At 34.2% G+C, this 26295-nt stretch overlaps 1 protein-coding gene across 2 annotated transcripts in view; it reads left to right on the top strand.

The window, feature by feature from the left end:
• The window catches only part of LIN28B (lin-28 homolog B), a 131501-nt gene that overhangs the window by 14430 nt on the left and 90776 nt on the right, over positions 1–26295 (top strand). Inside the window, exons 1-2 of one of the 2 annotated variants that reach the window (XM_058734833.1) lie at positions 1210–1499; positions 2334–2521. In XM_058734833.1, the coding sequence (XP_058590816.1) occupies positions 1490–1499; positions 2334–2521 (198 nt within the window). In that variant the 5' untranslated portion in view covers positions 1210–1489. Of the gene's footprint in view, positions 1–1209; positions 1500–2333; positions 2522–26295 lie in introns of those variants that run through there. The other variant, XM_058734832.1, reaches the window with a different exon arrangement.

The raw sequence follows: 26295 nt of genomic DNA on the forward strand, positions 1-26295 counted from the left end.
CGTAAACTGCTTGTTTAAGAAAATGGGGGGTGGGGTGGGGGAAAGAGTGGTGGTGCATTTTAATGTTTCAGAGACGGGGTATGTTTTGTATTTTAAAGGAAGTAAGGCATTTCTAGTGGATCTATAATATTTACTGTAGTATTCGATGAGGGCGGTGATATTGGCGTCAGCGTCCAGTCATCAACAATCGTTTGAATCAATTTGAAAGGTAAAGGGTAAGCGTTTTGAAACTGGGGCCGGCCAGAGAAGGGATGGAAGGAGCCTAATCCGTTATTAAATTTTCGCTTCTTCGACTCTTCTGTCCATTGGCGGTGGACTTTTTAAATGTCAGGGTCCAATCAGTATGATACGAATTTACCTTTTCTACTCCACTTGTCCCCTTTCTTCTCCCCTCCCCCCGCCCGTGCCCGCTTTTTTTCTCTCTCCCCCCCCCCCCCCCTTCTCTGGCTCTGCTGCAGCCTGTGCTGGCGCTCCCCTCCCCCTCCCTGCCCTACGTCGTCTTGCTCTTGGGGAACAATCGCCACTGATTGAGGTTCACTCTATGTTAGGCTGGAAAACTGGGCTGTTATTTAGGAAGTCATTAATCACATCTCCTCCCCCGGAAAGAGATGGCGGAGAAACCTGTGAAGTACAATTCCCCGTTCAAAATGTTCCGAGATGATGAACCAAAACATAAATTGAGTACATGAACGTGCTAGCGATTTTTCCAGCAAGATCTAATTTTAAATCTAAAAAAATTTCGGGGCACGATCAGGGAAATGTGTGCTTTGGTCTTATTGTAGGTGTATGTTACTATTATCTCAAGTTTCATGGAGATGTAATTAGGTTTAATTAGGTCCTTTGTAAATTACACATTTTCCTCTCAGAATTGAGTTAAATATGAATTTCTTTGCCCCAAGCAGGTTGACTGTTACGGAGCAGCTGACTTCTTAGGGGAGAAACAGCGTAACATTGGTTGCTTTATTTAGAGGGCTTTTCCCCCCTAAATGAGATTATTTAGACAGGCTTGTGTGTAAGGCACGCGTGTGCACATATATGACCGTGCCGTTTTTTCTAAATCGACGATTCACAAGGACCCTCCATTGTGTCTAAGTAAAAGCACGAAATCAGCATTCTGATTTATCGCAAAGAAGCGTCCCAAATTGTCTTTAAGATAACATGTTTGAGTTTTTCATGTTCATTCATAAATTATTTTGATGTCAGCATAGATGAAATGGCGATTGGTTATCTCTTCCTCTTGCCAGCCCCTTAAGGATCCGAGGTGAAATTAGTAGCAAGAAAGCATGTAATTGACAAAGTCACGTGGCTCAGGGGGCCAGAAACTGGAGAGAGAAGAGAAAAAAATCAAAAGAGGGAAAGCACATTAGACCATGCGAGCTAAATTTGTGATCGCACAAAATCAAGATGTTAGATTGATTCAGAAGATCACTCCGTTCCAAAGGGAAAGTTTTCATCTCACGAGTTTGGAGCAGAGGGCCCGTGGGGCAACATGGCCGAAGGTTAATTTTCTTTTCTATTGTTTTACTGTGATTTTCTCTCTTCCTTTCTCTCCCCCCCCTCCCCCTTTCCCACCCTTCTTTGCCCGTCCTCCCTTCCCCTTTTACCCCAATACTGGGCATTACCCCCACTCCCCATCGCGCAATGGGGCTTTCTGCAACCTATTGTTATAGATCTCCAAAAATGTTTTGTACCGCCCACACTGATTCACAACTTGAAAAGCTTTCAGGGGGCTATTGTTTGAATTGTTTGAGTGTGATTAAGCGCAGTTTCAGTTAGTGAGCCCGAGAAAACTTTTATACACCTGCCCCCTCCCCCATTCCACCCCAACTTTAATTGAAAGTTATTGGGGGGAGGGGAATGCACATTGCAAATAACCCTGGATTCACTGCCGCTGCATGTGTATTAACTAGCTCTAACCATCTTCACGATTTCTCTTTTCTCCTCGTGCCCGCCGGAGAGAATAGTTACGCCGAAATTTTCTTTTTGTAAATGGGACGAGTGTTAAATCAGCAATATGCAAGTAAAGTATCGCATGCTGTAATCGTAATATGTGGCCGAAAAAAATGGAGTTAAATGAAAAAGTACACGTATGTACAGAAAAGTGGAAGTTGATGTGATCGATAGAGCAGTGTGGCTCCCTCCTCCCCCGCTTCCCCTTTTAACCCTTTCATTTTAAATATTTTCTGTAGAAGAAAAGAATCAACCTTTATTGGAGTTTCTTTCTGTTTCCTTCCCCCACCCCCCACCCCCCACCCCCAAGCAGTTTTTTTCTCTTCCAACGAACAGTTTGGGAATACAGATTAACTGACTTTTTTTTGTCCTGTTCTACTCAGGCGGGGCAGGCAAAGGTGGTGGTGAAGGGCCCGGGAAGCTGCCGGAGCAGGCAGAGGAGGAATCCCAGGTTTTGCACGGAACTGGCCACTGTAAGTGGTTCAATGTGCGAATGGGATTTGGATTCATCTCCATGATAAACCGAGAGGGAAGCCCCTTGGATATTCCAGTCGATGTGTTTGTGCACCAAGTAAGCCAAACTTTTTCCCCCTCTTCTCCTTTTACCATGTGCAGGATTTGGTCAGTAGTTTTGTCAGTGGTCATACGCTGAAAGACAAAATCTTCCTTGCAGTCAGGAGTTAATCCGGTATGTGTATGGTCCCCTTACTGGGTATCTTTTCCTAAACAGAAAATGAAATCTTTGAAATTTCACCGCTTGGCTGCTGGTTGACTTTATTAGCAAGTTCTCCTCTTCATTCGACAGCGAAATTGCTGTAGTGTAGCTTCCGGTGTTATCGGTTACAATATACTTCGTCGTCTGTGCCTAGTGAATGAATGGGGAAATGAATGAAGAAACAGGGATCACTTAAGTTTAAAAAAGCAAACAAACAAATTTTTGCTATTGTAGGACACCTTTTAGACATCTTTAGTCACACCAGCTTCCCCTATTATATTTCTGCCTCCCTGGTAGTCGTTTGTAGGTTTAAATAAAAATAATTTGATTTCACAGTAAAATAAGATAGAACACTATTGGTCTACCATGGATTTGATGAAATGCCCAAGGATAGGTTGGTTGGTAGTCAGACATTTAGAAATGTGCTCCCTTTTAGGGCATAGGTCCAAGGAGACTGTCTCTTTAAGAAACTGAACTCAAAAAAGCATGTGGCCAGCTGTGGCTCTAGCTTGTGTGTCTAAAATGTGCTAGTCTGCCACTTTGGGTAAATTTCCACCATTGCTTATATTGTGTTGTAATTTTTTTAAGATGCTTAAATACCAAACAGAATGTCATTGCTTATCATTTTCAAAAATTTACCCAGAAACAAGTAAATTAATACCTCTTCCATTTTTACTCCTCTCTATTGCTTAATCTCATCATAGTAAAAAAAATATATTTATAATTTGTAGGTTTGATTATTGCATTGAAAGAAGTTAATTCTCTGTAATGAATCCTTAGGAGTAAAGGGATTTAAGACCAAAGAGGTTTGTTTTGGCTTGACATTTAAGTATTAAAAATTGAATGAATGGCATTCAGTACCACAGGTTGCCTGACAGATACATGGAGAAAATAGTATACTTGCATGAAAATTATATATTTTATTTGATACTGTATTGCACCTTCCTGGTAATATTTACAACTTCCTTTATCCCCAAGGAATATCATCTTAAAATTAAGTATATAAACAATAGAAACATATGAAACCATTCTGTTTTGATCTGTTGTCCTGTGGTGGTTGGTAGCTTCCTGACCTTGCTGCGTGGTGTATGTTTTCCTTTCCTAAAGGCCTGGCCATCATTATTGGCTGTTTACATGTGGAAGGATCAGCATAATCTGTGAATTGAAACAGGGTTTAAATATGTAAATAGAAGTCCATAGACAGGCTACTGGATTTTATGCCTCCTACTTTATATTGTAAAATGAACCTACATTTTCAGCTCTTTCCCTCCCTAGACTGAATGACTTGAAATCATTGACAAATTCATTTTCTCTCAGGCTCTGGCTTTCCCCACTTTGAACCTTCTTTAGGTTGTTAAATTGTTCTTTACGATCTCATAAATTTGTTTTATAGATGAATGAAAAAAAATAGCCCTTTTCTTCTTTGATCACACCTTGTTATAATTTGGTTTTCTATGTTTTCCTTTTAATACTTTCAAATGCTAGACATTTTATTAACCGGTATTAATGTTGAGAACCACAAGACATCCAAATTTAAGGTATTTAAGGATTATATGTTGGTAAACATATGTATGTCCACTGAATTATGAAATACCCTATTGTGGGAAAAGTTTTATTTATAGATTGTAAACAGTTTCTAGAGTACAACTATAGATTATTAACATTCAATTGCTTTAATCCTCTGTTACAAGTCATGTACTTACTTAAAAACGTATTAAAATGGTGAGATAAAATGTATTTTTCAGAAGGATCTATCTAGATACATTCTTGGGAAGAAGTATGTAAAAAAGTTGATAAAACTTAAGTATTAGCATTTTTGTGATGTAAGAAAAGAGCAGTGATGTTCTTTAAATTTGAAATTAGAAAGTGATACTTTAGGGAGTTTTTTTGATGGCTACAGTATTCGTTTTTTGAAATATGTTTCACTTTTTTACTAGGGAAAATTATTGCTTTATTTTTTTCTTCTTGATTTTAGGCTTTGGGAGGAATTTCTGTCTTCTATTGGGACTTACACAAATTGCATATAAATCATATGAATAATTGTTCTGAAAAAGGCAGAATCCTACAGATTGTAGCCAGGCAATTTCAAGTAACAATTAGATGGTCGTAAATGATCTGTGCAGGTATCTTGTCAGCATCACTTACACAATCAGGTTGCAATTCAGGACCATTTTACAAGAATTTTTAAAATACTTTTAAAATCATTCTTTTATTGCCATTTTTACTGTACGAGAATTTTTGAAAGCATACCACATTAATGTATCATTCAAATTAATTTTTTCCCTGTTATGTCTATGTGCTATTTTGTTATAAAAGAATAAGCATTGTAGATAATTAGGAATTTTAAATGTTTAACTGTACAATATCATTATTTTAAATACATGCAATTTCTTTTTGAGTATTCAGAAGTACACGTGTCATTGGATTTTTTAAGTATTATGAAACATTTTTAATAGTATATATTTGGGGAAATGAAAAGATAATTTTAGTTTAATATAATATTTAAAAATTTATGCCAAGGCTCCCAGGATTTTTTTCTCTTGAAAAGATATTAACTACAGATACTTCAATAATAAATAAATATATAAAAAACATACAATTAAATAGGAATAGCAAAAAAATCCTGACTGCAAAGAACTGCACATCAAAAACAATTTAGTTGCTATGAAATGAAGAGAAGATATACGTATATATTGTTCAGTTGCTATGAAATGAAGATATGCACGTGTACTTTTAAAATAGAGCTGTACATTCTTACATAATTCTACTTAAAGTATGTTTGCAAGAATACAGTCAAACTTTCTTCTAGTCTCTGTAATGTCACCAACTTCTCAAAAATAAACATATGACTTAGCTAATGTACCTTCCCTGTCCTTAATTGTTGATAAATGCAGTGAGGACTCTGCTGTTTGAGGATGGTGTGTGACCATTGGTGGTTTAAAATGTCAGTCTTATTTGACTTCCTAATACCGTGATTTAAATGGTCATATGATTATGGATTGGTAATAATTATATGTATTCTGACACATTAATATGGAAACCTGATAGTGTTTAATAATATTTGTAAAAACTTACAAGAATGTGTAAATATTTTGTGAATTTCCTTAGAGCTTATTGCTTTCGAGTTGTTCCTTAAAATATTTAATGTTTAAAATTTGACAGTTTTCATGATGACTTATTTGTAATTAGGGTATATTTGTAGGAATTTCTTACTTTAGAATCCAGTGCAAAACACAGATATTAGTCTTTCAATTGAAGTAAGAATATGCATACATGGTTAATACAGATTTGTAAGTCTAGGTTACTAGTAAGGTGATGTCATCAATGTACAGTTAGTGTGTAAGTGTTAATAATTAATAACTTCTATTAGTTTATTATTAACAGTTAAAAAAATTGCATCCACAGATTGTGGGATAACATGTTTAAATTACTTGGAAAGTTCTCTTGTAACTTTTTGAAATGTTACAAACTTTGATAGGACTTAAATATTTGATAATATTTTAGATAAGTCACATGATAATTAAAAGGAGATCCTTTTGGAGAGGGGCAGTGTTACCCAGTAACTACCTGTTGATGTTTATTATCATTTACGTTTTCTTTACATACATTTTGATACTTATTTCCAAATAAATATTCTCTCTCTCTCAATGAGAAACTTTATTTTGTTCAGGGGAGGGGTAGAATCCGTTCTCCTTAACTGCCCTCTCTTCAGCTCACTTGCATAATATTTTCTTTGTTTGTTAGTTATATATTTGGAATTCTTTGCCATCAATTATGGTATACAGAATTTTTAACATAAATGTATTTCATCTATTTCACTACTTATGTAAGAATTTCTTCTCAAAGGGAGTAATTTCAAAATGACTAATTCACCTACCATTACTTGATAGGCTTAAATACTTATTAATAATTTGGTTGGAATTCTTAATTTACCTTTCAAATATGTTGATATTTTCATCTTATGCTCTTTATTTCTGGTTTGTAGTTTGATCTTAATGGAAAACACAATTGTCCATATTACGGCGATTTTATATATTTTATGTTCCTTTTATTACTTTGTTCAGAAAACATCTCAAAGTAATGGAAACAGAAGAAATAAGAATAATTACTGTAACAGATAAATTTAAAGCATTTTTATTAATAGTATAGGGTATAAAAACATTTGGAGATTAACAGTTTTTAAATATATGAACATTTGAAATATATGCAGTTCAGTTGATGAAGAATAGAGTTCATGTCTCAGTGATTAATTAATTATACAATTTATGAAAACATTTACTCCAGTGTGTTCATGTTTAAGGATTTTTCGTAGTATTTCATCACCAACTTATTAGTCATCTTTGTTTTTATCGTAGTTTGGCATGAAAACATTTTTCACATGTAGAATAGATGTGATTATTATTATTCTCGGGACTCTTGAAAATGTCAGTTTCAAAAATTATTTAGACAAAGTAAAATCTTGGAAATTAAAAAAAATATCATATAACAGAGCTCATTTGTTAGCAGGTTACGTATAATTTCATATTTGAAAATGGTTCCTAATGCTACCAGGTTTTCAAGATGATTTGCCCAATTTGGAAGAATCCCAAACGAAATAAAGCTATTTAATCATAAAATCATATTTGAAGTCATTTAAATCCAAATTTTATGACTTTTATTGTCTTTACAGATATTGGATACTTCTGATTTTCAAATGCTGGTCCATTTTCAAGACCCTTTTTTGTTTACTTCTAAAAAGATACTTTTATTCTAATTCAGTTTAAACATGAAGTATGAATTGGGAACATTTAAGACAGTCTTCATGTTAAATAGTATTGATGAATATCAACTATACTTCAATAAAAATGAATAAAGATCATTGTTGTCTTAGATATTTTCCTCATTTTTGATTCTTGTTTTTTAAAAGACTTCACAAAAAATGAAGGCAATAAATCAAAGGATTGTTTTTTAAACAAATACGTCAGGGAGAAACAACTTACTTGTGGCATGACAACTTTAACCTACCTTTAACTGATCTTAGAATGCTTGGTTTTCATAAAAAGTTAACAACTTCTTTTTTGCCTGCATTCAACATGGTAGATAAAAAGTGAGTTTATTGTTGTAAATTTTGTTGTTGTTTTGGGGCAGCAAGGAACCCTTATTATTTAAATTTGCCAGAATTCTTTCTGTTCAGAAATTACATAGATATTGCAGATGGTTTTTTTGTTTATCTTAACTGAGTAGTTCTTTTGGTATTGTGATTAACCTAAAAGTTTGGAGTTAAAAATATGGTGTGCTGTGTTTTTATTTCTAATCCAAGTATAACCTAAGCAAATAAAGTGAGGATATTTCTGATTAGTTAAACTGGAAATGTATTACTTTAAGGTATGATATTCTTTGGACTTGATTTGGAACTACATGTGAAATAAAATACTTTCTTATTATCAGTTCTTTATATCTTGAGATATTTCTCACTGAATTTTAAGTAACAAGAAATTCAGTATATAGTTCAGTATATAGTTATTATAGGTTATGGCATTGTAACATAAACAGTCCATAGAAACATAAATGGTTTACATTTTTCTCTAAAATAATTTGATTATAACATCTTCTGATATTGAAAAGTTCACAGTAATATATTTAAGAAAGTACATTGCGGATCAGTAAGGTACATTTAAAAATTGTCTTTTAATGAGTGCTTCTATTAAAAGAGTAACGAAAATATTTGTTATATTGCATTTTGATACATCAAGATTAATCTTACTTTCCATCTAGCAACAAATTGGAAAATTATCTGAAGATTACAGCCTCCTGCCCAGTATCTAAATATTTGACTGTTTGGAGATGCTGTCTAACATAAGACTCATAGATTTAGTCTTACCTTTCTTTCCACAATCAGTGGCAAATTGGAGTAATTAATACCTGACTTTTCAGGATGTTGTGAAGTATAGAGATACTGTCATATAATTTGCCTGGCAAGTGTGTTTAACAAACTAAACTGTAAACAAGTCCTTGTCACAACAAAATCACAGATAGGTTATTTTCAGTGGCATATATTCATAGTAGAAAATTAAGTTGGTACCTTCTTTTATGTGCTCTCTTTAAAATTGGGCAAAATGTGTTGTATAATGTTAATAGCTTAATCTCCATTGCAGTGAACTACAAAGCATTTTATTATAATTTTATGGCATAAAATATTGTGTAATATTGTTGAAAATACCAGGATATAAATTGAGATGTGGGAATGACTTGGTTACATAGATTGTTTTAATAGTTTTATCATGAGATTTTACCTGAGTATTTAGTTGTACATATCCAGTTGTGTATTCTTCAGTGTAAGCTGAGGGAAAAAATACTGTTTTAAGTAGACCTGCTGCAATAATTTAATACTTTTTGCTCTAATACTAATTATTTAGTCCTTGTGAGGTACTGTACAGTGGCAGAGCTTCTAGTCAAAAAGATCACTGTTGAAATCCCAGTTTATTGTTTGTAGGGAAAGTGAGTAACCTTGTCAGTGTCTCAGGGTCCTGTAAAGGGAGGGGACAAAGCGGTGACCACTTTAGTATAGGGTTATTATGAGGATTAAATGTTATTACACATGTAGAGCATTTAACACTGAGCCTGGCAGAGAGTAAAGGCTCAGTGATGTTTGTTGTACATAGTTAGCATTTCTAAGAAGAGGTAGTGTGGTAGAGTAAGGGGTAAAGCATCAGAAACGAAGGTTTAGATCTGGCTCTGCCACTTGGTGGTTTTCTTACTTCTGACTAGTCACTTCCTCTGAGCTTCAGTGTTCCCATGGGTGAAATGTGTTCAATAATATTTTTTCTCCCTATTTTTGTGGGTTAGGGTAAGGGTTCATTGAGGTAGTACACATGAAAATAATCTAAGAATTGTAACAGTACCGGGTTTTCGTTTTAATCTTTATTTTGAGCACTGCATTTTTACTTATACCCTCATCACAAAAATTATCAGAATTTTTGAAAGGTAATAAGCTCATGTCATTTATTTTTTTGCCTTGTCTGCTTATTGAAGTATAATATATAGAATAAAATTCACCAAATTTAAGTATACAGTTAGATGAGTTTTGACAAATTATGTAACCACCACCACAGTCATTTCATCACCCCAAAAAGTTCCCTTGTGTCCATTTGTAGTCACCCTGGAAGACAAGAGGTTCAGTTATTATATATGATTATTGATAGGTCATAGTAACTGGTTAGCTCACCTGGCTCTTTTTGTTACCTTAGACCTAAGCTACAATTCAGTTATCAAATACAGTCTGAACTTATCTGAATTATGCAAATTACCTTTCTACTAGTAGTTTCTGTGTTTGTGAAAGTGAGATTAATTAGTATGCATTTCACTGATCTTCAGTCTTAATTTCATTTATCCTTATGGTACTTTTTTATGCAGCAGAAACTCATTGTTTACCTAAAGAGCATAATTAGGTTTATTGATACTCATATTTCTTTTCAGAAATTTAATGAATTTATATCTCAACTGAGTAGACATTCTTAGAGGTGTAAATTGACAAGATGGTTTATTGTATAAAAGTACGGACTTGTAAGAAAACGGTTGCTCTAGAAAGTTCCTGGCTCGATGTCTATTCAGCTACTTTGTTATGGATCACATAGTAGGTGTAAAGCACTGTTGGATGATAGATTTGCTCTCCAGGGGCACCTGGGTGGCTCAGTCAGTTAAACTTCCAACTCTTGATTTTGGTTCAGGTCATGACCTCACAGTTTCTAGAGTTGGAGCCCCACGCTGGGGCTCTGCACTGACAGTGTGGATCTTCCTTGGGACTCTGACTCTCCCTCTCTCTCTGCCCTTCCCATGCTCACACTGTCTCTGTCTCTCAAAATAAATAAATAAACTTAAAAAAAAAAAAGAGTTCTGCTCTCCAGTTTGCTATATATTCTTTTTATTTTCTTCTTCGCAGAATCTTTAATATGATCTTTCCAATTCTCATTCTTCTTATATGAGGTACAAAAGCAGTGGATCATTTTTTTCCATTGACTATTCACTTTCTTTTTATAAATCTAGTTACACAATGTCTGTCCATTTAATTTGGGGGAAAACTCTGATAAAACAATAAATGTTACTTTTCAGATTTTGAGCTAAATACAGCGATTTTTCATGTCTTAAAATACATAGTTTTCAGATTTCATATGTAAAAACTATCTTTACCAATGCTTAGAATCATTTCATTGTGCTTTTAATAATACACTTAACTTTTACCAGCTGCTTTACCCTTTTGTTATAAGTCTACTTTTTTTTTTTTTTAAAAGCCCACTTTCATTTATTACTTTGTTAATCTTAAAGTTGTCATTTAGTTCAAAGTCTTTTAAGTGTAATTTGCTAATAACCTTAAGATTTTTGTTAAGTTTTATTGTGCTATGTATGTAAAATTCAAATTAATTTTACTCTGGCCACGATTTCTTCATGACTGTTTATTTCCTTAAGCTTTGTAAACAGTTGCGTAGGCCATTAATGATAGTAGCTAGAATGTTCCCAGATACTATATGCTTAAATTCTGTTATCTTAACATTTTCTTCATTCAGTTGAATTCTTTATCCTTAGTTCAGTCTGTAACAGAAGTCTGACAACACAGGTTGTATCTATTGCTTTAAATACTTAGTGAATCAGTGATATATTGTGGAGCTTGGAATGAATTCTGTCAACTGTTTTTCCAAAGTAGGATTTTAATAATACATCAATTTGCTTATAGTATGGAAACGCTTATATTTGGAGACTAATTCCACCTTCAACAACATCCTTAAATAGATTAAATGATATTAGAAACACATACCTAACACAGTTCTATGTAAGCCATACATTTACAAAGATAAATGAATAAATTTTTTCAATTTTAACAAGTGAAAAAAAAAAAAACCTCTTTTTAGGACTGGTTAAACTATGAGTCAGAAATTTAATCAGAGTATTGAGTTCATTTATTTAACTCTCTAATTAAAATTTTTAGTTGAATACTAAATCTAAGGACAGTTGGACTTGCACGTTTGTCCCTTTCACTGTTTCCTCCCCCATGCCATTGAAGGATTTTGAATGGTGAGGAATTTGCGCCCTTTGGCTCAGGTTGCAGACCCACTTGATCAAGCCAGAGAAGCTGGGGTCAGAACTATTCATTGCTTATCTTTTCCTTGGGCCACTTGTAAATCCTGCCTTTCTGCTCTGTAAAAAATCTCTTTCTATCAGACTTATAATAAAGCCTGGAGTATAAAAATGGGCATAATAGTTGATGCTTGATTGTGACTCTACGTGGGTTGATTTCACTAATTTAGAAGTTTTTCACTGCATTGCAGCTTATTTGGTGTGTATAATGTTATTTAAATATATGTTCTTTCATAAGATATTGTAAAAGCACGCCGTCAGGAACGAGTGTGATGATATGATATTCCATCAGGTTGAGATTTTATGCCTTTGAAATGTAGTGATTATCTTTAAGTAAATTGAATTAGTTAATTTCAATCAGATCTATTAAAAAAAATCCCAAAATATTTATTTTGTTTTCATGTGCCTAATTTCTAGCATTTATACTGACATTTAAAATTTGCTCGAATCAACTATAGTACAAGTTTGTTAACTTTATCAATAATGGTGTGAAGACTTTAAATATAGAGTCAGGTTTAAACAAACACAAAACACTTTGTTCTTATCTCAGCATCCCTTAAAAGTATACAGCTCTAGTTCAGGACCTCAGGACCACCCATCACCCTGGACATTGGATACTCCTATTTATTCAAGAAGCTTGCGAAGTATCTGTGTGCCAGTGGGGGGATGGTGTGTGTATCTGTGTAGGGAATCACAGTTAGGTGATTTTACCCCAACAAAAGCAGCAACATTGTTTATAAACTGAATTATGTCCCTGTAGAATTTTCTAGTTGTGGAAACTAAGTTACATTAAGTGCCTGTTATTTTCTGTAAGCTTTGGTTGCAATTTTCACATTTTTGATGCTTTCAGAAGGTTAAAGTGGGCCCCCATTAAGATTAACCTCAATCCATTACAGCTTTTTGGCTTGCAGGCCCCACCCATTGGCCTTGGATAGCTAATACCAAGCTTTTGTTTCTTCCTGTAGAAAGGAAAGGAAAGGAAAGAAAACTGTTCTTTCTCTTTCATTGTGTAAGTCATGTGACTTCCCTTTTGGTTAGTTACAGATAGGATGGAAGTGAATCTCAAAATGAATAAGATATCAAAAGTTTTATGTTTGGATGAAATATTTGTTGAAATATTATTGAATTCATGTGTTTTATGCATTAAAATATTTGTTTTTGAACAGCTATACCTCATTTGACGTTCATGCTGCTGTTTTTTTTAGGAAGCCAAAAAAAGATATTAAATAGATTTTTAAAATAATACTTATCTTTTTATCTACATTGTGGTAGTTTCTTAGTGTACTTATTTTTCTGTTATCTTTTGGCATCATTTGGGGTTTCTGAATTGTAGCTTATCCTCAGAACTCACAGTGTAAAGAAAACAGGGGTGGTGTTTGGGATGATTTATCAAGGAAAAATTGCTGGTAGGAAAAGAAGAAAGAAATGTGTTATAGGACTGCATGTAAATGTAAGAAGAAATGAATTGGATATATTTTCTCTTGTTCCTCTTCCATTTAATCTCTTGCTAATAATAAGCAGTATAGCTGGCTGTTTGGGAGAAAATGCTATCGAGCTCTTAGGCTATTAATATCAATAGACAAATGTTTTAGATATTTGTTAGATATCTATGAGGATAGATAATATGAGGATAAATGTTGATATTTAGTTCTAATTTGGTGATTTAGTCATGATGTTATGATTTAGTATGGAACATTAAATAGTTAATCTTTAAAGTTATTTTTGTTTGTCCTTAAACTTTTTAAATATTTACATTATCTTTTAGTAAATAGTATAGCTGCCACCAAATAATAAGTAAAATGTTGGAGACAATGGTAGTTTTAAGAGTATCATCTCAAAGATTTTTAAAATATAGTGTTCTTTGGCACATATTTCTAAGCACGTTAATACTTTTAAAAGACTTTTGAGAAGAATACTATTTTAAAATCTAGGATGTGTTTTTATTTAAAATATTTTATTTCAATAAAATGTTCCAGACTGTCCTTCCATAAAAAAAGCATTGTTTCTTACATTTTTATAGTGTCATAGATCTTAAAGGACAGTGATATTTAATCCAGTGATTCTGTTATCAATCCAGGATGACTTGGTTAATTAGATTTGAAAATATGAAAAATTTGTAGAGATATAGAAAATCCTCTTAAGTTTCTATTAATAATGGTAGGTTATCAGCTTTTCAATAACAGGGATCTGGTATGAAGTCTGTAATTAATGTGTTGGTCCATGCTTTAGTGACATTAAAATTTATAGCAAGTGATTTATTTTGCATGTGTTTTGCAATTGAATATTTCAGTTTCTGCCTAATTAATTCATGTAAATATTTATTGACATTTTATTTAATGTTTCAACTGTCACTACAATTTTGCTTTGGGGAAAAGTTTAGGGTGCCTTTCTATCTGTGATCTTCCCTCATTTACATTTGGGTAGCAAGCTATTCATAAAACACCAAGGCTATTATTAAGTGTTTAAATCTAGTATTGATATTTATTGTTGAAATAATCCATTTAGTGTCTTAGCGACACTGTAAATTTAAAATAAAAAATAAACAAAACCTATGTTTAAAAAATTGCTACTGGGTTTTTTTGGGTGTGTGTACTACATGCTTCCCCCTCCCCAAACAAAATTTGGTATTAGAAGGCAGAAAGTTGAGCATTTTCCTTTTATAACTTTCTGGGTTTTTTTCTGCAATAATTTTTTTTTAACTTGTACAGAGAAAAGTAACTTTTAAAATGATTTTATATGGCGTTAAGTGACTTCATGTTTGTTCAAAATAAAGCTCATTTGTGGGATTAATGCCATTTGGGGTATTGTTACTTGTTTTCATGTGGGTTACTGTGACTATATGATTCTGGATTTTCTTTCTTTGAAAATAAACTTCATAGGGCCAAGTAAATATGGGCATTTGTTTCAGTACATATTCTTTATCTTAGTGTTGGGTATTTCTTTTTGGAAAGACATTTAGATTTTTTTAAATGTTAACAAATAATGTTTGGGAAATTGTCTTGTTAGGTATTGACCACTTTTCTATCCTTTCTGCCTTCACTTTTAAAAGTATCTGGTCACTATTAAACCATTAATCTGTATAAAAGTAATTCAGAATTTCTTGTGATATTTAGTGTTTGATATATATTCAATTACCCAAATTTACAGAATCCAAATGATTTTTGGAAAATCTCATAAAACATAGGAAAATGTTTTCACAGTGAGATTTTAGTACAATAGAGTTCATTATTTTGACTTATTTTTAAAAATTTTAGCTGTAAATTGAGAAAAGAAATTACTGAAATTATTAAAGCACTGTGTTGTTCCCAAATTATTCTCTGCCCTAACACATCATTTGATCTGCCACTAGGAATTATGAAGGCCCTAAGTGGACTCTCTTTAGTCTCCTTCTTCCCTTGTTTTTCCCCCCCTCCCCCTCCTCTCGCCTATTCGGGAAGGAAGCCTGAGGCCCTAGCTCTTAGAGATACCAGGAAAAAGCAATCACTCAGCACAAAGTGTCTGTCTTTAGCAGAAGTATCATCCCTTGGAGAGGAGAATGGTTGAGAAAAGGTTAATTATAGATAATAAGAGGTTTTTCAAATTTATTCCAAGTCAATTTAAAATTTGGTTTTGGTACAGATGGATATTACTGTAGTTACTCAAAAGGAAGTCTACTTTGTCTGTTTAGGCATTAGCAAAGTCTAACCTAGTCCACTTTTCTGTCTTTACTTAGCCTTGGTTAAATCCTTTATACTTTATCCAGTGGCTATTGCCAGTAATTTTCCTAACACTGAGGAGGATGAGTTATAAACAAAAGCAGTGGATGGTTAGGCAATATTAACATTTCTAAACAGTTAATGATATTTGTAGTATTTTCCTAAATTTCCAAAGAAATTGCACATGAAATGTTTTACTCTACGTCACTTGTCATCTGAAGATAATATTTTTTGTGTGTAACATACTTTTGCCTAGAGGAAGACTTTTGAATCCACAAACTGAATCATAAAATAGGCTAACAGTGAAAATAAATTGATACTGATAGATCTAGAAGTGTTGTAATTATTTCCTTAGGTTGCTCACAAAACTCTTTTTTTCCCAAAGGGAGTAAAAAATGCAGTCAGTGGGGTAAACACTATAAACTGTAAGATTGCTGAAGGGCCCAAGTTTCTTCCATTGTACTATAGGTATTTCTGCTAGCACGTCTCCATCTTACAGGGTAATCCCTTACTTAGCTCCACATGCATTTAAGTCTCTTCTCCTTGTTGACCCTGGTTTGAAAAACTTAAGCAGAATGGTAATGGAATCTCACAATTAGCCTAATGAGGATTTTAGAAGTCATAATTTAGGGATCCCTGGCTGACTCAATCAGAGGAGCCTGCAACTCTGAATCTCGGGGCCATGAGTTCGAGCCCCGCATTGGGTGTAGACATTGCTGAAATAAATAAGTACGTAAAAAAAAAAAAAAACTCATAATTTGTATCAATAGACAATAAAAGTAAATATTACATAATACATAGTTTTTAAGGAATGAACCAAAGATAATTTGAAAATTTTAAATATTATGTACTTAAAGTGCAAATACAAAAATATAATAGCAAGTTATTTAAGGTAATATAAAAATGGTAACTTTAAGCAATCTTTTGGATAGAATAACTTTAAAAATACAGTTAGAATGCACTTACATATTTCTTTCTATTGGTCTAACCCTTCTCCAGATAAACAGACATTTATGTTTATTTTGTTTTGTTTTTTAGCTGCTTGATATTACTGATAAATTCCCACTACCGTATGCCTGGGGATAGACTACACCATTTGCCACCATTTGATCCTATGTCCCAGTCATCCCAAACCACTGGTATGCACCAGTGCTCCCCTCAACCCAGGCTTCTGTTCTGTCAACACAAGAATACTGTAGCAATGCTGGTAATCATACCTCAGTAACAATGGCACAGAATGGTAATAGTAGTTATCATGTAACTTGTATAGAGTGCTTGCATGTGCCAAGTACTGTACTAAGCATTTTGTATCCATTAAATTTTGACTCTGAAAAAAGAGTTACTATTAGTTGTCTCATTTTTACAGATGAAGAAATGATCTTAGAATGGCAGATAGCCTAATTTCATGCAGTTGAACCAGCAGTATGATTCCTAGAGCAGTGCTCTTAAATCTCTGGGTTCCAACAACATTTTGTGTCTGCTTAAATTTTATATTAATGTGCTTTTTTTTTAAAGTTTATTCATTTTTTGAAAGAGAGAGAGCAAGCAGGAGAGGGCAGAGAGAGAGAAAGAGAGAGAGAGAGACAGAAAATCCCAAGCAGGCTCCACGCCATCAGCACAGAGCCCAATGTGGAGCTCAAACTCATGAACTGTGAGATCATGACCTCAGCCAGTGTGTGATCAGGCAGTTGTCCTTCCCCGGTCAGAGCTGTTTGTGAATTTCTTTAAAGTCCTCATTCTCTGAAGCTTCATTGGCTGTTTGTTTTCTGAATAAACTTTAGACTTTTTAGCCAGGCCTCCAAGGTCTTCATGATCTGATTGATTCTACTTACAAATTTTTCTTATCATACTTCTTATTTAAATTGTCTGATTTGCCAGTTAGAATCTGTCACTGTAAACATACCCTGCATTTCTTTATCTTTTCCCCTTTGCGCAGATAATACTGTCTTTTCCCTAAATTCCTCCTGCATTTGCTTTCGGAAAGCCTGACCATCTTTCAGATTCCAGCCCCAGATTCAGGTCCTTCTGTCCTGAGGCCTTTCCTTATTCTAGCTAGTATTGCTGAGTTCCTTATAAACTCCAAAACTCTTTATAAATAACGGGGTCACTTGCACTGATGATCTTCTGTTATATATTCTCCTACTAAATTGTAAGTTCTAAGTGTTCTAAGTGGAATTGTTTTACCAAATTTTGTATTCCCTACAATACATAGGTGCATGCTTTTCATATAATTATTACTCAAAAAAATTTCTTGAGTAATGAAAACGCATTACATTAGGGACATCTTCCTCCCGTCTTCCATTGGATAAGAAGATATGGTTTATTAAAAAAAAAAAAAAAAAGTGGTTTGGCTTATAGGGAACTAGCTGAATTCATATTGTCCGAAAGAGATATGCAAGCTCACCTCATTTGAAAGAAAACCTAGTGTTCAATTTATTGTCAGTTTGCTTTTTATGTCACTTACGTGTTGGTTCTACACTGAGTTATATATGGTAAATGCAGAACACTTTTGGGTTTCTCCATTCCAGCCTTTAGCAGAAAAGATGGTGGCTTCTGTGCTATATTTATTACCATAGTTTATTGCTAAGTCTATAAAGTGTGTGCAGTTTATTGGAGGGGAAGGACTGACCTAATTCTCTTCTTAAGTCCAGAGAACACTGACTTGGATATTCAATAAATGTTTTAAGTGGCAATATCATTAGGGAGATGAAATGATACAAAATGCAAATCGTGGAGACCCTGGAGTGACATAGACCTGGGTTTGAATCCCAGCTCCCATTCTGGCCAGCTGTTTGAATTTTCTCACATTACCTTACCTCAGATTTCCTATCTATAAAAATCAGGTAGCAGTACTAATTTTATAGCGTTGCAAGACTCTGAGTTAGTGTATTCTAAGTGTCTAGTCTCATGCCTGAAAGGAGAATAATCGGTATCCTGACTGTTCTCTTTTTGTCTTTGTTTCTTAACTTTTTATTTGTTGGTGTGTTTTTTTAACTTATAAAATTGTGTGTGTATGTATATATACATGTGTTTATATATATGCACATATATATATACATATATATACATACATACACACACACACACACACACATATATATATATATATACACACACACACACGTATATGTATATATATATTCTGATATAATGCAGAAAAGGATATCTAGTATAAAGGGATGGCAGGGCCCAAACTTAGCAAATAAATGAGACTAACCACACACTATGAAACTTAATGGAGAAAAGTATAGTTATCTATATCTTAGTTAATAATAGAAGTAAAAAGTATAATGAATGCAAGTCAGTTCCTCAAGTGCAGGATGGGGCTAATCTCTCTTGCTATCTGCTTGTGTGAAAAAGATCTATGGTTTTTGTTGTGGAAACGGTTGGTTGCATAGCCAGCAGCAGTTCCTTCCTTTCTTCTGAATCTTTTGTTCACATATTCACCTCTATCTTTCTGTGTCCCTGGGAAAGATGAGTCCATCTCTAAGGTAGCTCTTATCAGTCTAAGCACTTGGCATCCTCCTCTAAACTGTTTCAAGTCCAGGAGCAGAGATGAGACCTAACTTGGCTTCTTCAGTCAGGAGAGGAGCAGTTACTTACATTTTACAATTAAAAGACTTACTGTTCTTTTGTTTCTATGACTCTGCCTTCTCTCTGCCTCTGTTCTTTTCCCTTGTGTGGAACTTGACCCATTACATTTCCTTTTATAGGTACTAGTTCCGATCTGGAGGACATGCCTCTCACCCTTTCCCATCTCCCACTTTCCACCAAATTGGGTTACTCAGATATGAGAATTTAGTGTCATTTCTAACTCATGATTCTTCTTTATCCTTCATGTCCAGTCAGTAATTTTTAAAATAATCTTAAAATGCCACACAACTTCCTGTCATCTATATTTGAGATCTCGATCAGAGTCTTGATAAGGCTGCTCTTGTGTTCCTACCTAGAAGAACATGGACCTGAACATTAGGCAAATCAGATAAAGAAGCATTGGCATTAAAGGCAGGCATCTGAAATGACTTGATGTTAGGATCTTCCACTGGTGAGCTTCTGCAGGTAGATCAGTCCTCAAAGGGAATCTAGTGGTAGGCAGTCTAATCAAGACTTAGCTCTATCAGTTTTTTCAACAAAATTATTGAATACCTCATATATGAGCTACAGCAGTGAGCAAACCAAAATGAAAATACCTGCCCTGACACCAGCTCCCACTCCTCCCTCTCTTTTCTATCTTCTATCTCACTGTAAAAAATAGGAACACAGACTAACCACATCAGGTACAAAATCCAGCATCTTCAACTTTTAAAAAATCTCACGGTAATATTTAGACTCTGGAAATCAATTTCAGGAAAACTGGAACATAAGGAAAAAAGTAAAAGAATGTGTTTTGTTTGGGGGGAAGAGAAAAGAAAATCAATGAGATAAGTCTAAGTCTGAATTCTAGAACATTCTAAAAATTATATTCTGGGGTACATATAGTGGTATTTTTGAGGAGATACAGAGGTTAATGATCCATAGCAGAATTTCTCAACCTCGACACATTGGGTCAGGTTGGACCTTTTGGACCAGATAATTCTTTGCTGTGAGGGGCTATCCTATGCTCTGTAGGACAGGTAGCAATATCCTTGACCTCAACCCACTAGATGCCAGCAGCACACTTCCCCAGTAGCGACAACCAGAAATGTGTACAACATTGCTGCATGGCCCCTGGAGGGCAAAATTACCCCATTTAACGACCTCTAATTTAACAACTTTGATAAGTGCTTTATCAAATATATAGTGCTTCATAATTAGTATCTTACCATCTTTTCTTAAACAGAAATATAGTCCAAATTTATTTTAGAAAGCCTGGACGTTTGGGATGAGAAATTACCACCAAGTTCATATTTAAGTAACATAATGGACTAAAAGCTAATTTTGAAACATTTTAACCTTTTAAGTTTTAGAATGTTAATGTATTGCATTGTTCTGATTATAGATGTAGTACATATTGAGTATAGGGTATTTAGAAAAAGAAGAATATAAAGACAGTAATAAAAGTCACTTATTTCTGCTTAACTTTTAGTTTTTTAACCTTAATTCTTTTTTACTCTTTTTTCCCCTTTTTGTACCTTAAATTCTAGTTTTGAATCATTTACTTTTTTATGCTCTTTGTCTAAAAGTTTTTTTCAAAAAGGGAAAATAATTTTCAATTCCCTTTGTCAAATTATTGCCAGTTATAAATTAGAGGAGTTTAAAACTAATAATAGGAAAAATAGGGATTTACAAATTAATTTGGAAATTGAGAAAAGAAAGTATAAACCTATAACACTATGCATTTGAGTGACAGATTCTAAATAATATTTATTGATGAAGTGTAAATTTTTGGAAATAAGAGTAAACCTAACAATTTACATTATTTCTTACTTTAATTCACTCATAGTTTCACAAATCTGAATATGTGATTTTTAAAATTTTTTAAAATTTAAATCCTTTGGAAAGTTTTGTCATTTGGGAAAAGTTAGGGAAAACAATAACAATTACATTAATATGTTTTCCTTTTTTTTCTTAATTAAAAAAATATTTATTCATGAGCAAGCGATCGAGAGAGGCAGAGCACAAGCAGGGGACAGGCAGAGAGAGAGGGAGATACATAATCTGAAACAGGCTCCAGGCTCTGAGCTGTCAGCACAGAGCCCGACCTGGGGCTTGAACTCATGAACCATGAGATCATGACCTGAGCTGAAATTGGATGCTTAACTGACTGAGCCACCCAGGCACCCTTGTTTTTATTTTCTTGTGCAAAGTATAGAAAGGATTGGTAGGTGTTTTTATTTCGTTTAACATTTTAGGTCATCATTAAATCTTCAGCTAGTTTTTCAGTTTTATAGGCAAATTAATATTTTTTTTTACCTGATAATGGAATTTAGTTCTGCTAACTATATTTAGAGATGATCTTTACTTCTAAAATATATTACTTAAAATTACTTATAGTTGTATTAAATTTAATAAAATGCCATGAAATAATTGTTACTATAATTTATAGATTTATGCAAGTTTTGATGAGTCTGTATGTATAAGCAGAGCATATCAACTGTCTTGTCTGTGCCATTTGCAGTTGAGAGAAGGTGAAGTTTTATTTCTTTCAAAAAGGAAGATGTTTGGCCACACAGCAAGGAGGAAAAGCATTCTGGGCAGGGAAAATGCAGGTGTTAAATGGGAGAAACAGCCCTTTGAGTTTAAAAATTTCATATGGCAGGGAGTTCCCAGGAGCCCCCCTCAACCTTAAATTCCCAAATTGGTTTCAGAGATGCACGAATGTGTATATTCCTTTTTATGCACAGGTCATATGGTGACCTAAATTTAAGTGGCAAGTATGCTTTAGGTTCTGTCTTTCTTTATAGAAAATAAAAAACCTTTCTTAAAGGAAAAATTTTCATTTAATACGAAAGGAAACGGCCTTTATACCCCCTTTAAATGTTTTCTCAAGAGTGATTGCCTCATTATCTGGTCATCCGCGTGCTTACTAGTTGTCACCCATGTGTGTTCTCTCTACACAGAAAGTAATTTCCTGTACTCAAGTACAGACTTGAGTGAGTCTGTACTCAAGACTGCACTAACCTTTTGTATCATGTCCACTTAAACTGTTGACCATCCTACTCATTTTCTCAACACAGCTACAACGAACAGACATCCCTAATCTGATATGCATTGTAGTCCTGCCATATATTAAAAGGTATACCTGTTCCTATCATTTTCTGTTACATATTCCATGTTACAGATTTTCTCTTGTCTCCTGGGTGCTTAGCCCATTCTTAAGATAATGCTAATTAGAATTGAGGTTGGACACCACAAGAGGTTCTGAAACATCTTATTTTAGCTAGCAAAAATACAGCATCACAAAGGATGCAGACATATCCTTCCACACTATAAACTCACCTCTGCCTGTTTCCTTTGTGTTATTTTTTATCTTTTCTAAAACACTGCTATTTTTAAGATCTTGCACTCATTTTGCTCCTCTTTCCACTGTATGTGTATTTTTTTTCTTCTCTTTTTCAACTTCCACCCCCACTCTCTCTTCCCAGTGTAAAGAGCTTCTGTAGGAAATTGACAATCAGTGTCTTTCTGCTTCAGAATCTTTAACAAGTGGAGCTGGCTGTTAAGAGAAATTGACCAGGTTCCTGTGATCCTTGTCCGTTTCTCTGATTAATCCATTTTTCTTTACTGGAGAAGCTGCTTTTAACAAAAGAAAAAGAGCTTGAAATTTCAATCGTTTGCCCATTGCTGCCTAGCTTACATATGCTCTTCTTTCTCTGTCACTTTGTTTTTATTATAAACTCTTAATTCTTGGCTTTCAGTTACCTCATTTGTAATGGACAATGAAGAGCTAATTTCACATAGTTCATATATCCTCAATAATCCCTACTAATTCCAATATGTGCACAATTTAATTTATAAAGCTGGTTCCTATTCAAAAGACAATAACTACAAATCTTATGAGTGCATTTCTTTCCTGGCTCTTGTTGACTTTCCTACAAAAACCAATGCCAAGCAATTCCATAATGCTTAAAAGGAAATCATGCTATCATAGAATGAAATACAGTGAAATCCAGAAAAAACAGGGAGAGTGACTATAATGCTCTTTTAATAGGGATATTTCTTTAAGCATGTCAAGTACTATTGTATTAAGAAACAGAATTAAAAGAATGTGTCTTCAAGTCATGGACAAGTTTGAGCAGCCAAGTTAGCCTGAAAATAAGGTTATAAGATCTAATGAGAAAATTAACAAAGTGGACAAAATGTATTTGGAATATCCCTTAGGTATTATGTGAAGGTGTTTGCACATAGTGATACTAGATAATAGGATTATCATAGGAAGGAGTTAATTTGAATGGCCTTAGGTTCAGTGGTGAGATTGAATGATGGCTAATGCCCCAAAGCATATTTTGCAAATAAGTTGTTCGATGGTGTATTAGTAAGTGTTCCTTGAACAGAAAAAAAAAAGTCCTTCAGTAAGTTTGAAACATTCTTGGTTTTACGAATACAGCCTGTTTCTTCATTTAAGATATGATTTTCAATGCCTTATTATACAGTAGTATGCCATCAGTCTCATGGGACGTGGTTCCATGGGGACAAGCTCTGAGAAACTCTTGGCTGATGGCCAGCAATCTGTGTATTGATCAATATTAACATCTTTACTCTTTAGCTCATAATTTATCATTATGTTAAAAGAGATTAAAGATCTTTTAAACATCTGCTAAACATTTTTAGTAATATATTTTTATTTTATAAAACCAAAGACAAATAATATGCAAGACATCTAGTAAAGCAGGAGGTGGGTGGTTGTGGTTCATCATTATATAAAAAATAACAGATGAGTTATAATCAGGGAAGTATTTAGAAAACATCAACCACGCATCTGGGCAATTTAGAGGAAGCGGAAGATAGCTCAAAATTGGTAAATGGTGGTTGTGGTGGTATTGGGAAGCTGAAATTTGGCCAGGGTAGATTCTGTGTCAGATGGAAAAGAAAAAAATTAGTGATACACAGTAGCCTTTTAGGGGGCAGCTTCTGGGAATAGCCTCTGGCCTCTGGTATGTGGCTGGGGTTTTTTTGTTGTTTGTTTTTGTTTTCTTGTTTTTTCTTGGTTTTTGTTTTTGTTGTTTTTGAGTAGCAGCCCGAGTTTGCTTGCAGGTAGCTTACCCCAGTTACCCAGCAGGACAATGTCAAGTGTAATTTCCTGGCAAATGTTGGAGGCCTAGAGTGGTGGTTCCAAGCTTTTTTTTTTTTTTTTTTTTTTTTAAATTTTTAAAATTTCTGATCTGCTGCAGATATTTTCCTCAGGTTACATACTTGTTGTGGTCCAGTAACGAATAGCTTACGGACAGTACTGCTCTTTTGACCACACCAACACTGTTATTAGATTATCACCACTTTTACCCTGCTCTCAACTTGAAAATGTCTCACTGCTTACAACTACCTAAAATTCTTCCTACTGAGGACGTAGTCTTTTATTCTACAAGTAGAGAAAAAAGTTATTTAAAAGTATAAATGCTGTTTCTGTATCAGTGATTGTAATTTTGGTAATTTGTGGACCAGCAAACATTTCAAAAAATGTGGGTGATTTGGTAAATGTTCAGTGATTAGCTTTCTAAAAATCATCCTGTGTGTGTTATGCATTTTACTGACATAAAGGATTTAGATAACAATTTATGAATGATAACACATATACAATGTTCTTTATTATAAATTCCATGCAGTCACTTGTTTCTCACAGAATGCTTTTATTGATTATTTGTCCAGAACTCTTACGTGTGTAGACAAACTCTGATTGCAATTGATGAACAAGTGTAGTTTTTATATGAATGTTAAAGGAGTAACAACACACAAGTTAAACGACAAAGGTGTATGTCAGAACTATTATAAGCGACTTCTTTGCTGAATTGTATTACAGTTTTTGAACACCGTAAGAGATCTCCTCAGTTTTTATGATATTTACAATGAAACAGCTATAGACCTAATATACTGTTACATTTTATCTGCATTTATTAACAGTTTCTTCATCACTTTCCTAAGTATCTAGACAGTCAATGAAATAAAAAATAAATCTCTGGTTTGTAGCGTTTGCCGATTTCCGTGGTGTAATTACTTACACCGTGGCTAGTTTCAAGCTATCAGTGTGATGTCAGTGAGTGTGAAGTTAGGAAGAAATGTACACTGACACACCATTATGGAGTAATTCCACTGTGCAGATTGAATAAATGTAAATAACCTCAGGGTAATATAAAATGTGGCAAAATATTTAAGAAGTAATGAGTTTTCAGTTTGTTACTATTTTCATATAATTGTATATTTTTACAATTTAAATTTTTTAATGTTTATTTTTGAGAGAGTGCAAGCAGGGAGGGGCAGAGAGAGAGGAGGAGGGAGGATCTCAAGTGGGCACTGCACAGACAACAGCAAGCCCAACACCAGGCTTGAACTCACAGTGAGAGCACCACCTGAGCCAAAGTCAGATACTCAACCAACTGAGCCACCCAGGTGCCCCTACAACTTAATATTTAATAATGGCTGTTTTTAACAGCTATCTCCTGGAATTCTTAACAAATTTAACAGTCTGTTCTCTTGGGCTGGTACAAGCCAGCCTCAGCACACTGCTGTGTTGCCCGTTTTGCCATGGAAAGACATTTATTTGTAATTACTAATCATCTGTGTTATCTATTTAAAGAACAGACTCTTTTTTTAAGTTTATTTATTTTGTGTGAGAGAGAGAGGAGGAGGAGGGCGAGAGCACAAACAGGGGAGGGGTAGAGAGGGACGTAGAGAGGGAATCCCAAGCAGGCTTCTTGCTGTCAGCGCAGAACCCGAAGTGAGGCTCCATCTCATGAACCATGAGATCATGACCTGAGCTGAAATCAAGGGTCAGACACTTAACCAACTGACCCATTCAGGTGCCCCAATGGGATGTCATCTATCTCTGAATAAAAAAACCCCTAAGGAAGACAACTTTCAAGCAATACCATTGTTCTTATTTTTTACATTTCTGTAATGTAGTGTTTTATAAAATGTCATTTGAGTTCCTACACATCGGTTTGGACACCACTGTCCTCTGAGTAGTGTAGTAACATGCAAATGAAACTAATTTTCATTTAGTGAATAAGTACCAGTGATCACTAGGATACTTTTGTGTTTTGTAGAAATAGTAGGTTAGTGTTAGTCTTGAGGACTTTATTTTTATTTTTAAAATTTTTAACGTTCATTTATTTTTGAGAGAAAGAGACAGAGCATGAGGAGGAGAGGGACAGAGAGAGAGGGAGACACAGAATCAGAAGCAGGCTCCAGGCTCTG

The sequence above is a fragment of the Neofelis nebulosa genome, chromosome 6 (assembly GCF_028018385.1).
Source record: "Neofelis nebulosa isolate mNeoNeb1 chromosome 6, mNeoNeb1.pri, whole genome shotgun sequence".
NCBI classification, from domain to species: Eukaryota; Metazoa; Chordata; class Mammalia; order Carnivora; family Felidae; genus Neofelis; species Neofelis nebulosa.